Below are 16,014 nucleotides of genomic sequence, written 5' to 3' on the forward strand. Positions count from 1 at the left end.
GAGTTTCCGTAGGAATTTTATGGTGAATCATTTCTTGGCTATCAACTCCCTCCAGCTTGAAATGAACTGGATTATTGTGCAAATCTTTTAAATCAAATAAGAAAAAGACAAAGAAGAGAGTACAATCGGCTGCTTTGCTTTCGCAGGTCCTGAAGTAATACGTGTCCTCAGTCACACATCCAGTGAATGTCAAACAGTGTGTTACAGTTTAAAATAAGGGTTCCTGCAACATGACATGTCACCAGACAATGGCCTTGTGTTTAGATAAACATTAGAGAGATATTTATGACAATGTCTCTATAATATCTTGTGTGAACATAAAACACACCCACACTGATAACAAGACAGGCCCATAAATACGTCAGTGATTTAAAAAAAAAAAAAAAACAAAAAGTACTCAGATTTTTTATTTAAATAAAAGTGCCTAAACAAGGTAAATGTAAAAATTCTCTCCTACAAGTAAAAGTCTTGCTTGAAAAATCCTACTTAAGTTAAGTACATAAGTATTTGCAGCAAAGTGTAGTTAAAGTATTAGAGTAAAGTCCCGGATTGGCCCCTCGGACTGATCTATCATTATATATGACATCACTGGATTATTAATAGTGAAACATCAGTGCGTTGGCAGCATGTTACTGTTGTAACAGGTGGAGCCAGTCTACACTACTTTATATACAGCTTTATATACAGGGACAGTGAATATATTCTGGGGTCTGTCAGATGATTATTAGGCAAAGCTTTGATACAAATCTGTTTTTTAACTTTTAGACTTTTTCTGTAATCATTGATTTTTGGTGAGATGTTGGATCATGTGATTTTATTGAGATGGAACCATGTGAGAAGTTATCAGGAGGAGCTGTTAACCGCTCAGACATCTGAAATGGGATCTAGAGTACCCACTTATTTGTGGGTGTCAGACATCAGATGCTAAATGTATGTGTGTTTTATGTAATGTATTGCATTTTAAAAGCTTGTCATTTTCCCCTATTGTGTAAAATCGTCATCTAATAAGTAACTAAAGCTGTCCATTAATGTCCAGTAGACAGCATAATATTTCCCTCTACATATGCACATGCGTATTCAGTACTTAAGTAAATCTACTTAGTTACTTTCCAAGACGCTACAATGCTAACATACTAATACCAAATATATTTGTTTAGCAATTTAGCATGACAACATTGGTGATTCAAGCTGAAGACAAAGTAGAGCTGTGGTAGATGTGAATGTCAGTAGTTATGGAGGTATTTAGTCATAAACTAAAGAAACTTCAAGGATTTACCAAATTTATTAATATTTCTTAATTTTACATCTCTATTTTTGTGTGTGCATTTCAGGTATTTATGTTAGTATGATTCAGTGTGTGTGTTTTGGCTGTGTGTTATGTGGCTCAGGTGGAAGAACATGTGTGTTACTAATTGCAAGATTGGATGTTTGATCCCAGGATCCTCCACATGCATGGCAGCTCCACCCCCATTTGATGTGTGAGCATGTGAGAAAAATGGGCAAATGGAAAATACTATATATATCTTAAAATACTAAATAAAAGCAAACCATTTTTGTGTTATTGGCAGTGAGCGGGCAAATAAATCATGTAGTATTCTACAACAGGGTTCAACTACAGCAAATACTACAATATAAACAACCAGCAAGATAGTGCCAAAGCTGGATGTGCTGTAACAAGCAGGCAGAACGGCATGCTATTGATTTTAAGTTCTCCCCAATCTCTAGCGAGGGACTGTAGGTGACAATTTTGTGAAATGCTGGGACACACAGTCCCTCTGTGTTTGGTTCCAAAGGCTGCCAGTGTAGCAGCTCTGGACACATAGTTTCATAGCTGATCGTACCGAGCTTCCCTCAGCGTACAATGTTTCACTATTGGATTGTGTCACAGTGGGGATGGAAATGTTTCAGAACACGCGCATTCTTCACATTCATGAACAAAATTAGAAAATAGCTGCACGACATGGTGCTGTGATATGAAGACAGAGAAAGTCTTTCCCAGCTCAGGACTGGTTGCTAGTGCAGTCTGGATCTTTGAGCAACTTTACCACAGTGGCTTGAACTTTGCTCACTACGTTATCCCGTCACCAGGGTCAGGCAGGCTAATGAGAGGTACAGTTAAAACGACACACAAGCGTAGGAATCACCCCTGTGCACTCGTGAGGCTGGCTGAGAGGAACTACCCGCAGGTGCAGTGGTGCTGTTAGGCGACGGGACAGGAGGACATCCAGGATGGCTGGAAGGAGACGAGGACGAGGCAGCAACGCCCAGCAGCAACAACAGGCCCCACAGAACCGAGGAAGAGGCCGCGGCAGGGTAAGACCGGCTCTGTTATTATGAAACATGGCAACTGCACAGTGGACTTATCACAATACTCATATCTATGAACCTGGTTGTCTTGTATGTTTGTGTGTTTTTGTGAGAAGACACTGGAAGTGAAAACACAGAAGTGAAACGTATTTGATTTACGCTGTACTTCAGTTTTGAATATAACAGAAGTAAACATTCCTGCTGTGGTTATGTCACTTGGATGAGTTAACTGATTAGCTGGGTGGAACAATGTAGCCATGACTCATAAACATATGTGGAATTTAGTGAAGTAATGATTAATCTCTCATGACGCTAAACACTCTTTAGGAATAATACAAAAATAAAGCATTAAGTTATTCTTTAACTTAAAACAATTCTCATGTAATCACTTGTTTTTTTTCCTGTAAATGTGCCAGAAAATGTTAATCATTTAATGTAGAATTTATATGCAAAATTAGCACATTATTATGTAAAACTTTGGATTTAATTAAGGAAATATGTACAGGTATCTCTGCAAATTGACTTCTTACATGCATAAAAATAGGCATAAAATAAGAAGTCATCACTAGAAAAAAAGAATGTAAGAGGCCCGGAAGCATGTTAAATTATTCATAAAGTTTTATGGAGAATCATTTCAAAACAGAAATCTGCAGGGCTTAACAAACACATCTTATAATTTAAGACAACTCAAGAAACAACAAACAGTCCAAGCAGAGCAAGAGTTCAAAGTGTATCTTGCAACACAGCAGATAAAAGTGCATGTATGTATCTGCACACAACACAAAGTCCATGATTATTTAGACCCGAGTGCTGAGATTGTTCAAAACTGTCTTCAAGATGTTAACAAAGCTTATCTTGTTTCGATACTATCCTTTTTTTCCCATGGTGTCAAATCTAAAGAGTCCCAACCCATTAAAATCAATGCAGAAGAACACAATTAATATCTGCAATGCTTGAATTCTCATTACTTTGCTGTATATTGCCTTCATGCACTAGTTATTTTTGAATCCTAGTGTTTACTAAAAGCAGTATCGCTGCCAGTGACACTTTCTTCTTCCCACAGTGTGAACACATGCTGGTTAGGTAAACTGAAAACTATACTATTGCCCTGAGGTGTAAAGTAAACAACAGCCACAGCACTAAAACCTCCAACAGAGCATTCCATTACATTGCAATGTTCTGCAGGGAAACTTTGGCAGTCGTGTGGTTGTTATTTTGACACGTACCACCCACTTAAACATTGTTGCAGATCAAGCATATCTTCCTTCGTAGTAGCAGTGGCCTCTCTTAGCAGAACAACACACCGAGAGTTCAAGGCTTTGACCTGGTCTTCAAATTCCCAAGATGTCAATGTGATCAAGCATCCACAGAATATGTCAATGACCAGATGGATCAAAGCTGTTCTGGAGGCATGACAAGGATCTACATAACAATAATAGACGGGTGGTTTGATTAATGCCTATTGCACTTCCATTTGGGCTTTTGCTGTCACCTAATGTGTAATAAGACCCCGAGCAGGATAAATGGTTTACAATATCCAGGCATTTATTCAGTCTTAACATGTTTTTGGTTTTCTCTTTCTGTCTCTGTGTCCAGGCTCTACGGGAACCAGCTGTTTTTGCCAAATCTACAGGTTATGAATCAGCAGTCCCCCATGAAAAACTGACCATTGCTCAAGCCAGGAGGGGCACACCAGGTTACACTTCTCATTATTCATAGCTACAGCTAGTGGCAGCAGGGAGTCAGGGAGGACTATCAGGAATCCCAGGATTAACTGAAGATGTTTCAGTATGTCGGTATCAACTGATACAGTATCAGCTGTAAAAAGCTATCAGTGCAGTATTATTTTACTGCTAGTTGTTTGGCTGATTGAAGCTTTGACATTTGTCACGTCATACGAGTGACAAACTGGCAGAAAGTAGCGTCATCCTTTGCTCAGATTTCTGTATCAGTAAATCCCTACAGAGATCAACATAGAGAGTATGATTCAAGTTAGGTTCTGTGAGGTTGTGCTTGTTTTTAAGGACCTGTTTTCGTACTGCTTGTCTTGTAGCTAATCGTCCCGTGAGGGTCTACGCTGATGGAATCTTTGATCTTTTCCATTCGGGTCATGCTCGAGCGCTGATGCAGGCCAAAAATGTCTTCCCCAACACTCACCTGATAGTAGGAGGTAAAGTACTGTTCTCAATCCTTCTCTTATAAAACCCACCACAAAACCACATCAAAAAAAGAATGACAGGTTCAACCTTTTGATGAAATGGGCTGGATATGCCAAAAGTTACAGAGCTGAATATAAACTCTGACCTTTTTGTTTTACCCTGCAGCACTTTGAGATTGCAAACATACAAAGTGCAATACACATACAATTTATTATTTTTATTATTGAAGTATCCTTCAAGCTCTCTGGGCTAAATTGTCCATTTTAGATTAAGTCTCATTCTTGGATTCTAAGCAAGACACGACATATACTGTAAACCCATGTGTCCTTAGTGTGCAGTGATGAACTCACCCACAAGTATAAAGGCTACACGGTGATGACAGAGGATGAACGCTATGACGCCCTCCTACACTGTCGCTACGTTGACGAGGTTGTGCGGGACGCTCCCTGGACTCTAACCACAGACTTCCTCCAGAAGCATAAGGTCAAAGGTCACACAATAACTGGACACACAGCTTTCTACACTTTCATACAGTGACAGAGTTATGTAGTGTTGGGTCAGTCTGAACACTGTCATGTTGCACTCACAGATTGACTTTGTGGCTCACGATGATATCCCTTACACCTCTGCTGGATCAGAGGATGTCTACAAACACATCAAGGAAGCAGGTGAAGATTCACATGAGAATTAATTTGTGATTTCTCATATCCCTGGAATACATTTTATGTGACTTCATTATTTGTGTACTTTAATGTCAGGAATGTTTGTGGCCACTGAGAGGACAGAGGGCATCTCCACATCTGATCTGATCACCCGCATTGTCCGAGACTACGACATCTATGTTCGACGCAACCTGCAGAGAGGCTACACTGCCCGGGAGCTAAATGTTAGCTTCATTAATGTAAGGAAAAAAATGACACGATTAATAAACTGAAAATGGTTTCAAAAGAAACAATATCCTAATACAGAAATAAAAACAAACTTGGGGTTTGTCTTCCCCAACAGGATAAGAAGTACCGTCTGCAGAACCAGGTGGACAAGATGAAAGAGACGGTCCGTACAGTGGAGGAAAAGTCCAAACACTTTGTTTACAGAGTGGAGGAGAAGAGCCAGGACCTCATCCACAAATGGGAGGAGAAGTCTCGAGAATTCATCAGCAACTTCCTGGAGCTTTTTGGACCAGATGGAGCCTGGGCATGTTTACTTTTACATTAATCAAATATAGAAGCGTCAACTTCTAGCGTCTAGGTGCTCAGCTACGTAACTACTTTAAAAAAAAATGTGATTTATTTGTCAATCACAGAAAAAAAAAGAATAATAGATGTGATAATATTGGAGGTCAAGCCTTTACATTAGGATTAACTAACGACATTTCATGATTTTCTCACAGTGGTGGCCACATCTGAAGTCAGACATAATGCATTCATAACAGAACTCCTGGAATTAATCGACTAAATACTTCCATTGTAGATAAATATCCGCTAAATCTAGAAAATACTGTGGCCTCTTATATGTTCCACTCTTCCGACAGCTATCTCTACCTTCATGATCAGTGCAATCAGAACCAGCTAATAGAATTAATTCATCTAAGGCACCGAAACATCAAGGACCGCTTCAGGTTTATGCAGCTGATCTCACCAAGCATGTTAAGAATAAAAATGATTATATCATGTAACTCAAACACAATAACATTTGGGGCCATTCTGGTAGGAAATCATTAAAATATATGTAGATATGGCAGGTCAGGGAAAAGTGAGCACAATAAAGAGGTCATATTTTATCATGACATAATTGTTTGAACCATTATTAAACTCTGCTCTGTCTCTGTCCTTGTTCAGCATGTGATTCAGGAGCGAAGTGGTCGTATGCTCCAGGCTCTGTCACCCTACTCATCCCCCGTTGGCTCCCCCAGCACCAGCCCCACCAGAAGACGTTCAGGCTCCCCTAACTCCTTCCCCTCCTCTGCCTCTGCATCCCCACCTTCCTCTCCATCCTCTCCATCCTCCCGCTCCTCACGCAAGAAGGGCAAACGCTCCTCTCTCAAAGCTGCCTCTACATACAGCAGACACGTACAATGACCTCCTCGTGCTTTGCTCTTCTTTATTTATCTACAACAATTACACAAAAGGCTAATAATTAGAATTAACATTAAAAAAATAACTTATTTAATGTATTATGGGCATATGCAGGTGAAATACTATAAGATATATAAATTGTCTTGTCAATAAAGAAAAGAAAAATACCATTAAAATGTTTGCTTGGATGTTATTTGTTTTTTGTCATTTGTTTCTGCTCCACATGTTTAGAAGCTAAGGACACAACATGTACTCATCTTCAACCCACCTTCATCCATACAGAGTGGTGCGTTTCACATGTTCAAATACAAATGTTCCAGTCATTTAGGGTCCTACATGCAAACACACTCTCAGTAAATTTTTTGCAAACTAAGATAGTTTCCTTTTTTTCCCACAGTTTTGGTTTTAAGACAGAAAAACAACCAGAAAAACAAACAGACAAAGTATCAATGTTTTACTCAAAAGTGGGAACAAAATTTTAAAATTGGGTTTTCTTTCATCAAATGTCACATTATATAAGCTTTACTGTCCCAATAAATACTATGTATATTGTGGGACAAAACTGTACCCCCCCCCATAAGACCGAAGGACAAAACAGACATATTATTAAGACAGAAAACATATTAAAGAAACAGACATAGCTGCATGCAAATAATAATAACAAAAATCCATCCATCCATGATCTGTACACTGCTTAATCCTCACTAGGGCTGTGGGGGCTGGAGTCTATCCCAGCTGACTTAGGGTGAAGGCATGGGACACCCTGGACAGGTCACCAGTCTATCACAGGGCTACACTTAGAGACAGACAACCAAGCACACTCACATTCACACTTATGGACAATTTAGAATCACCAGTTAACCTCAACATATTTTTGGACCTTGTAGGAGGAACCCGGAGAGAACCCACGCTGCACGGGGGAGAACATGCAAACTCCATACAGAAAGATCCCAGGCATCCTCACCGGCACGCAAACCAGCGACCTTCTTGCTGTGAGTCAACGGTGCTAACCACAACATCTTGCAGCTAATAATAATAATAATAATAATAATAATAATAATAATAATAATAATGTGTCATACAAATAAATATGGCAAAAAAGTTTGGTTTGGTGCTCCCTGGTATGTATAGAAATCAAAATAGATAGATACATAGATAGATCGATCGATCGATCGATCGATCGATCGACAGACAGACAATTAACATGCAAATCATGCTGGTGAAAGAAATACAAATAAGGTTCCAAAAATGCTGATATTTACAAAAAGGTGCAACAATTGTTGGTATTTACAACAAAACAGAATATAAAATAAAGTACTGTAAAGTTTTAAACTATATGCCATAAAACTTTAAAACACCATAAGATAACTATAAACACAGCTCCATATGAATGTCAGTGTGTATTCCTGCTGAGATTTACCATAACTTTCTAAGGTTTTGAGTTTCCAGATTGTGGAGTTCGTCTGCCCCCAACTGGACAAAATAATCAATTAGTGCAGCTTTGAGCCAGGTTCTGTGTGATTTTGTGTCCTTCAACTAATTGAATCTAATATGTAAAATCTCAGCTTTTTATAACTTGAGTTAATTGGAATCTTCAGTATATTCTTAATCAAAAAACCACAAAGGACTGAAGGATGTGAATGTTGAATTTCATCATGTAAGAAATGTATGCAGCCAAAGATAGTGAGATTTAAGATTGTGTCTTCTGTGCGATATTAACCTGCAATGCTCGAAACTACGAATAAAGGGACATTTATTGTGGGTTTTTTTTCTAACATCTCGAGCTAAAGCAAAGCTATAAGTACAATTTTTGAACGGTGAGTTTAAAAAAATCGAGGAAATAATGAAAGTTTCAGTGCAGTAAACATATCTGCGCAGGTCCCCGGATGTCCGCGCTTCGGGCAACTATCTTGGTCTTGTAGCATCTTTGGCTGATTTAAACCCCTGGCCGTGACGTCACCGTCAGCTAATGTCCTACACGGATTAAAGATGGCGCCCTCTCCTGCACTGAGGTGCTGCAAACGGGCTCTAAACTGGGTACCTGTCCTGTTTATTAACCTGGTCGTCGGCTGGTCTTATTACGCTTACGTTGTGGAGCTCTGTGTGTGTAAGTACGGCCACTTTTATTAATATTTTAGCCTTCGCGGGGCGGATACGGGCTCACGTTGACAGTTTCAGGGATGACAACTTTGACAAGCTAGTTGAAGTGAGATTTAAAATCAGGCAACATCATCTAAATGTACGTTTAACTGTTACACCAGGACCCTTAATTTGTTTCTGACTCTCAGAACATTCACATAAATACATTTATTCATGAGAGCATACGACGTGTATAACCGACAACTTTTTTTTTCAGTCTAAGAGGAAATGCTGGTATCAGTTAATAACTAATAAGTCAATTGCAATAGTTGTAATGCCCCGAGTAGCATTAAGTCAGCTGACTGGGGTGAAACTGCAAGACTGTCAAAGTTCCTCTCATGTTTTTGTTTTTTTGTTTTTTGTTTTAAATGTGAAGTGTGTTTTGTGAATGAATGGACACAAATTAACTGAAAAACTGTTTTGTTTTGTCACTGCTTTAAACATGTACTCGCATTATAAATAGTTTAAGTTCATTTCATATTGTTGGACTAGAAGGAGTTGTTTAAGAGGCTGTCATGTGTCATGTGCCTCTTTGTGTTTCTGTAATATAAAGTCTTGTTTCTGACTCAACTGACCACAAAAAAACCCCCCAAAAGTTCATGTTGTTTGTGTGATATTAGAACTGGACCTAATGTTTGTCTTCATTGTTGATTTCATGTTATTCGGTCGACGAAATATCAGAAAACAGTGAAAAACTGGAAAATATTAAGCTTGAATCGGAGCATTTTTAACTGTTTTTGTGGCCAAAATAATTATTTGATTATTAAAATAGTTGTAGATTAGTTTGATAGTTGACACTTAATAGATGGATTGTTGCAGCTCTAATATTGTAATATTGAATCAACCTCAAACATCAGCAGTAAATTACTGCTAATTAGCCATTCTGATGAGTGAAGGTAATCATTGTTTATGTGAGGGAATAACGAGGGCTCCAGAAAAAATGAAAATGGTTCAAATGTGTTACTTTTTTAAGGATCACTGAATTCATTGCACATTTGATGCAGTACAGCAAAAGTTGGTGCTTTTCAGGATCAAACAGTCACAGATTTTTATTTTTATTTTTTATTTTGGTTTGTCTATACAACTGAAAGCTCATTCATCTTTCAGCAATAAATCCGACTTTCTATTTTTGTCTCATCACTCTCATAATGCGACCAGTTTGTGTGTATTGATATTTATTAATTATACACCTAAATTAGTGTTCCAAGCTTTAACAAGCAGGCCTGAATGTAGTTCAAATAACATGTTTATGGTATTTTTCAGCAGTTATTGATAAGTAGTGCTTGTTGCTCCAGCACTCAGCAAGTTTCCTACTGTTTGTTTCGAGCTGGAACTGAAGATGCCATTATCAGCATGTATCTGTACTGTAGTTATGTGTGTAACTCAGCTGCTGTGCTCACAACAGGGACATCCCTGCTGCTTAAACAAAGCTCTCTGTTATGGGAGGGTCACTGCTGGCCGTGCCAGGCTGCTGCCACATGGTGCCAGAAAGGAGGTGGTGTGTGTGTTCCTGTGTGTGTGTGTGTGTGTGCGATGGCGTGATGTGCAGTCATGCATTCTTAAGACGGTCATTACGGCTCACTAATATGTATTTTTTTCCCTTCCTTATGTAGATACAATCCCAAATAATGCAGAACGAAGTAAGTGATGCTCACACGCGCGTATCATTTCTCCACTCACAGTAATTATTTCACGTTAAATACTGCCCTTTTCTGTAATTTTCTAAGAGCAAGGATTACAAAAGAGCTGCCACTCTAACTACACATTTTTCTCTCAACAGTCAGCTATTTGGTCATCTTTCATATTGCCTTCGCCATGTTTATATGGGCATACTGGAAAACTATCTGGTCCACACCGACCAGCCCCTCAAAAGCAGTAAGTGGCCAGAGTGTGATTCTGTGGGCAGAATAGAAAAATCTTGGCTACAATTTTACAATATGTTATTTTTTTCACATTTCTCTGACTCCCGTCTTTTGTCCTCCTTTCAGTTCGGTCTGCCCAGACAAGAGAAGGAACTGTATGAGAGGGAGGAGCGAGCTGAGGCGCAACAAGAGATTCTGAAGAAAGTGGCGAGGAATTTACCTGTGTATACACGAACAGCTGGAGGAGGTGAGGCTTTCCCCACAGCATCATCAGTGACTGTGGTTGACTAACGTTTTTAACTCCCAGTAGTGGCTGTAAAGCAGGCCACCAGGGAAAACTCTAACTGTTGTCCTGTAAATAGAGGAAGGACATGGTAACACCTTCCTCTCATATGCACAACATTACACAAGCAATACAAATGAAGTTGTATAAATGTGTTGCTACATTGTCTTCCTCTTTTGGATGAGAGTGCAAATGAGACTATAAGATGTTGTTTCCATGTTAACACAGCTCCAGCTTGTCTGTCTTGTTTATATGGAACAAAATGCATCAGGAGGATTAATAGGACTCAGGTGCACTTCCTTTTCTCAACAGGCTACACCTTCCTCGTCTCCGAATCAACAATCGTCATCTTACCTGCTTAGTTTCAATGGCACGTTTGAAAAGACACTTTGTAGACATAGTAACCTTTATTAATTTGTAGAACTAATAAAAGATTTTGTACATTTGTGGGTTAAGCATTGAAAAGAGCTTAACATTTCTAAAGAAGGGAACATTTGGAAAGTCTTAAAACAGAACACATATATCAGCGACCTCACATACACTTTGATTTCTCTGCCTGTCATATAAAAGTATGTGAGGGGGAAATGAGCAAGAGTTTAATAATACCGTTTTCATTTTCTTTTAACAGCCATCCGATACTGCAACTACTGCCAGGTAATCAAACCTGACCGCTGCCATCACTGCTCAACCTGTGAAATGTGAGTGTTTTCTCTGTGTACATGCTCTATAATTAAGGCTAATCAGTTTTATGTTGTTGTGTGTACTTTGTGTTTCCTCGATGGAGCAGATATGTTTTAAACTGATTCTCACTTTAATTATGTTCTGTTCTGTGTAACTGTAGCTTTTGGTCGCAGAAAATAAAGAGAAAACAGGAGAATAAATGCAAATGTCTTACAGTTTAGTAATAATGGTTCAACGGAGTCTTTCTTTATGCTACAAATTGTGGGTTTACATTCTTATTAGGTTTTAAAATTGTGCATTTATCTATTTTTATCTACAAATTAACTGATGAATTTAGCTGTTTCTTTTGTTTTAGTTTTTTTTTGGAGTCCTGCGTATCATCTAGTGATGACATCTTTAGTTGATCAAATACTGTAGGACCTTCTGAATAGCTGGATCACTAGAATGTTGGCTATGTACTGACAGGATGTCTGTTTTCCTTAATCCCATTCTTGAAGGTGTGTGCTGAAAATGGACCATCACTGCCCCTGGTAAGATTTGGTTCAATGTTTAAATTTGCTCGCCTTGTGGCCCATCAGCTTTATTTATTTTATACATATTATATATATCTTATTTTATACTGTTTATTTTATTGTAAATCAATCTGTTCTCTGTAGAAAGAAACACAGGACGATAACCACATTTTACTTTCTGTTTCTTGATTTCTGTCAGGGTGAATAACTGTGTTGGGTTCTCAAACTACAAGTACTTTGTCCTGTTCTTGGCCTACGCCTCACTCTACTGTGTAGTAATATGTGCGACAGTCATCCGGTATTTCATCAAATTCTGGACAGTAAGTACAGGCACTTCCTCTTATTTATTTGTTTTTGTGATCTGCTGGTTCTTGCATGAGCGCGCTTGCTGTGGTTGCCGTCTGTTAAAGGTGGTTGTGGAGCTTTTGAGGCCCTTTTTGACTCATACGATCAGCAGGACCATTGGTGTGGTTTCTTTCAAATGACTCTTTGGTGGAAAATCAAACAACCTGCATTTGGGAAGGGCAACATAATTCATTATTAAATTTAATGTAAAGATTACGTGCAGTCACGCTGGAGTGAGATACGATCAGCCACTGCTGACTGCATTAAAAGGTAAAGCTAATTTACAAAAGTGTCACTGTGGTGCACAAATGTGTCATGTGATCGCTCATCAGTGGATCCTCTTCAGCTACTACTTTGCATAACAATGGCTCCTGTCACGTACTTTAACAGAGAAGTAGTATAATGTGTTATAGCAAAACATACTGTGCCAACAATGGATGGTGTCTCCCATTACTTGATTTGTTCTGTACAACGCTGAGATGACGCAACAAAGAAAAAATAACATTTTCTACCTAAATGGAGTCAGTTGTTATCGGGAAAAATGGCTTGACAGGAAGACAAAAACTATTCTTTTAGTTTGACAAGGCTAACACTGTTGGTTTTTTTCCTCTCCCTCTGAAGAAACAGCTGCCTGACACGCACGCCAAATTCCACATCTTGTTCCTGTTTTTCGTGGCGGCCCTGTTCTTCATCAGCATCGTGTCTCTCCTCACCTACCATCTGTGGCTCGTTGGAAAGAACAGGACCACTATAGGTAACTACAGATAATTGTGCAGCTTAATTCAAAGGTTTATTATGCCCTTTGAAAGTCACAACCGGCTAATTGCATTTTTACAATGCTTTTCAGAGGCTTTCAGGGCTCCCGTCTTCGCAAATGGTCCAGACAAAAACGGGTTTTCTCTAGGCTTTGGACGAAATGTAGCTGAGGTGTTTGGAGACCAAGCAAAGTATTGGATTTTGCCAGTTTTCTCAAGGTGAGTCTACATGGATGTGATATAACTGCAGCTATCAATCCCTAGGCAGTTGCAGTAAATCATACTAAAAAGTAACAGTGCAACTACATGTCTACACAATGCCAATATATCTAACATTGGTGTTAAGATGCCGTTAATGGAGTGGAGGAAATAATGAAAAAAAAAACAAAACACTACTTCCCAAAGCACTATTGAGTCTGAATCCATCCAACATGTTTTCTAATGCACTCTTTATCTTTTTTTGTCAGTCTGGGAGATGGACATTCCTTTGTCACAAGACTGGTTCATATAGATCCTGAACAAGCAAACAGCGTCCTTCAGCAGAATGGCAAAAGGTCAGCATTCTTATTTTTATGAATCTTTAACGTCAGTCCTTTAAATGTAGTTTACTGTTTGTTAATTCTTATTCTGACTTTAATTACAGCCCTGCTGATGGAGAGATCAACCCTTGTGTGCTTGGTAACAATGTGCAACACACAGAGGATGACGGAAAAGAGAAAACCGGTGCGTTGCTGGTGCTTTTTTTTCCTCAATTTTCATCCTTCATATTATTTGTAATTGGATTTTTTTTCTCAAGAAGCAATCATTAAAACTTCCTGAAGCATCTTGTGTCCTTACTGTTCCCTTTCAGATGGAGGCCAGATAGTCTCTGTGACAATGGAGAATGAGCCATAGTTGGTATGTCGACATATTTTAGAATTTTGACAGTTTGTTCTCTTCCTTTGTTTTTTCATGCTTTGTTTGTTGTTGCCGCAGGTCGCAGGCACATCTGCGAAGATCTCAAGTATGATGCCTTAAAGCAGGAGCATCAGCACCTCCACATCCTCCACCCTCATTTTGAGTTTCAGTGCAGCCTCAAACCACACCTTTTGTATTTATGTACATTAATGGACATTCTTCATCTCATGTGCTTTAAACTAGCACAACAACAGCACTGTTGTCATATCAACAGAGACTCAACAGCAACCTCATAGACTGCACCAGTCTGATGCAGAGGTGATTCAGAAGAGGAGATTTTGTCTTTGTTATTAAGCCAAAGACATTCATATAAGCTTGTTATTACTGCATCTGAAAAACTCTGGGAGCCAATGTATGTTGTCATTGTCTGTGTTTATCTATGATTATAACTGCTTTACACATTTCAACCAGAGATTCGTCCTTATCAGTATTTATTAAGCTTTAAATAACTAAATCTTGAATGTTCGTAGAGCAGCAGGAGCCACGAAAGCAAAATGAAGACAGATTTCAACACAGTCAGTGCGTGCAGTACGTCATATCAGTTCTTAACTTCAAGCACAGTGCAATTACAAAGACCAGTCGTCAATTCTTAAATGGTCTCAAATTCCATTTAGAGTTTACATGATAAAATTAAAAAGTCTTTCTGTTTACACTTTTCATATACTTTTTTTTTTTACATTTTACATTTTATACAATGGGTGAACACACAGAGGATATAAGCTTAAATGTGAGGACCAAATCCAGTTAACATGGTTTAATCTCATTCCAAATAATTATTTAAGACATAACCAATAGATTGCCTGTAATACAGAGAAGTGATCTGTAAGATTCACATTTTTGATTTCACTACAAATATTTGAAATTTGTTTTTGATGTTTTTTTAAAAAAATTACATTGTGTTTACGTGTATATTGATTTTATTTGTAATAACAGATTTTATTTATATGATTTTTTTTCTAAAAACATGCTCGATTCTTGATTGCCACGTTTTCCCTTTTTGTTCCAGGTAATGTTTCACACTTATGCTTTGTATCTGTATAATAATTTGAGTCAGTTTATAATGTTGTCGTCCAGTCTTTGCATTTCTTTCCACCAGTTTGAAATTGAGATTTATTCAAAATTTATGAAAAGCAAAGAACATAAAATCAAACCACATAAAAACGGTTTGAAGATAATGTCAGAAAGGTCAGGGGCATTTGTTGCATTGTGTCCTTGAGTCTACACCAGGATAGATAAGATTTACTTTATATACCTATATACCAGTGATCCAAGAGGGTCATAACACGCTTCTTCTAGCACTGCTGGTACATGTTGCATTAAATCATATCTGCTTTAGTGGACACGTTACATTGCACAGTGTGTGCTCGCTTGAGTGATTACTCAGTTTGTGTAGATATTACTTGCAGTAGGTTAGTAAACTAACTCCCCTGACTGAACTTGGCTGACCAGGCAGTTAGAGCTACTAATGTAGTTAATCCTGTGAAGAACTGCTTTTTCTCAAGACAACTTCATGCAAAACTGTTGTGTAACAATAAATGTAATGTAAGAAACTATACAGTGTGCTGTGATTTATTACAGCTGACAGGAATTTGAAATTCTCCCTTTGGTGTGGAACAACTCTGCAGAGAAATGACATTGTGGAGCCAGATTTTTTATCATAACCAGTTAAGTAGATTTGACCAGTTGGCCTATTGATTTTTATCATATCTCAATAGTCTAGAATCTTTTGTTGGTATCAGTGATGTTGTTCTACAGTGGTTTGTTTCATACTTGTCAAATTGATCCTTCTCACTAGAAGTCGGCAATTAAAATACTTCTTTAAGTGCCTCACTCGCCTGCGGAGTTCCACAGGGCTCCATTCTGGGTCCTTTATTATTAGGGTCCGAGCACCCAAAAGGGTGCGAAGACCCTATTGGAACTGCTCGGATTATTATTATTA

General features: G+C 38.4%; 2 protein-coding genes across 2 annotated transcripts; both read left to right on the top strand.

Annotated features, from left to right (window-relative positions):
* Positions 1-1,989: 1,989 nt before the first annotated feature.
* LOC103353341 (choline-phosphate cytidylyltransferase B-like) lies at positions 1,990-6,729 on the top strand. Its single transcript, XM_008276269.1, has 8 exons — positions 1,990-2,313; positions 3,904-4,003; positions 4,361-4,477; positions 4,798-4,949; positions 5,056-5,134; positions 5,225-5,367; positions 5,472-5,660; positions 6,305-6,729. Exons 1-8 carry the CDS (start codon positions 2,230-2,232, stop codon positions 6,542-6,544), a joined length of 1,104 nt encoding a protein of 367 aa, XP_008274491.1. The 5' UTR covers positions 1,990-2,229; the 3' UTR covers positions 6,545-6,729.
* Positions 6,730-8,530: 1,801 nt separating this feature from the next.
* Positions 8,531-15,628, top strand: LOC103353342 (probable palmitoyltransferase ZDHHC20). Its single transcript, XM_008276270.1, has 13 exons — positions 8,531-8,648; positions 10,294-10,320; positions 10,461-10,555; positions 10,669-10,789; positions 11,454-11,523; positions 12,004-12,036; positions 12,218-12,338; positions 12,985-13,117; positions 13,211-13,337; positions 13,586-13,672; positions 13,762-13,841; positions 13,969-14,015; positions 14,094-15,628. The coding sequence occupies exons 1-12, from the start codon at positions 8,531-8,533 to the stop codon at positions 14,010-14,012; spliced, it is 1,056 nt and encodes a 351-aa protein (XP_008274492.1). The 3' UTR covers positions 14,013-14,015; positions 14,094-15,628.
* Positions 15,629-16,014: the final 386 nt, after the last annotated feature.

Source organism: Stegastes partitus, unplaced genomic scaffold, assembly GCF_000690725.1.
Source record: "Stegastes partitus isolate 25-593 unplaced genomic scaffold, Stegastes_partitus-1.0.2 Scaffold67, whole genome shotgun sequence".
NCBI lineage: Eukaryota > Metazoa > Chordata > Actinopteri > Pomacentridae > Stegastes > Stegastes partitus.

What these genes read in the sequence shown, in the direction of transcription:
- LOC103353341 (XM_008276269.1), top strand. Translation starts at nt 2,230, where the DNA reads ATGGCTGGAAGGAGACGAGGACGAGGCAGCAACGCCCAGCAGCAACAA. An exon ending in GAGGAAGAGGCCGCGGCAGG is followed by an intron (nt 2,314 to 3,903) that starts GTAAGACCGGCT and finishes CTCTGTGTCCAG; the next exon opens with GCTCTACGGGAACCAGCTGT. An exon ending in CAAACACATCAAGGAAGCAG is followed by an intron (nt 5,135 to 5,224) that starts GTGAAGATTCAC and finishes CTTTAATGTCAG; the next exon opens with GAATGTTTGTGGCCACTGAG.
- LOC103353342 (XM_008276270.1), top strand. Translation starts at nt 8,531, where the DNA reads ATGGCGCCCTCTCCTGCACTGAGGTGCTGCAAACGGGCTCTAAACTGG. An exon ending in CGTTGTGGAGCTCTGTGTGT is followed by an intron (nt 8,649 to 10,293) that starts GTAAGTACGGCC and finishes TTCCTTATGTAG; the next exon opens with ATACAATCCCAAATAATGCA. An exon ending in CTTCAGCAGAATGGCAAAAG is followed by an intron (nt 13,673 to 13,761) that starts GTCAGCATTCTT and finishes CTTTAATTACAG; the next exon opens with CCCTGCTGATGGAGAGATCA.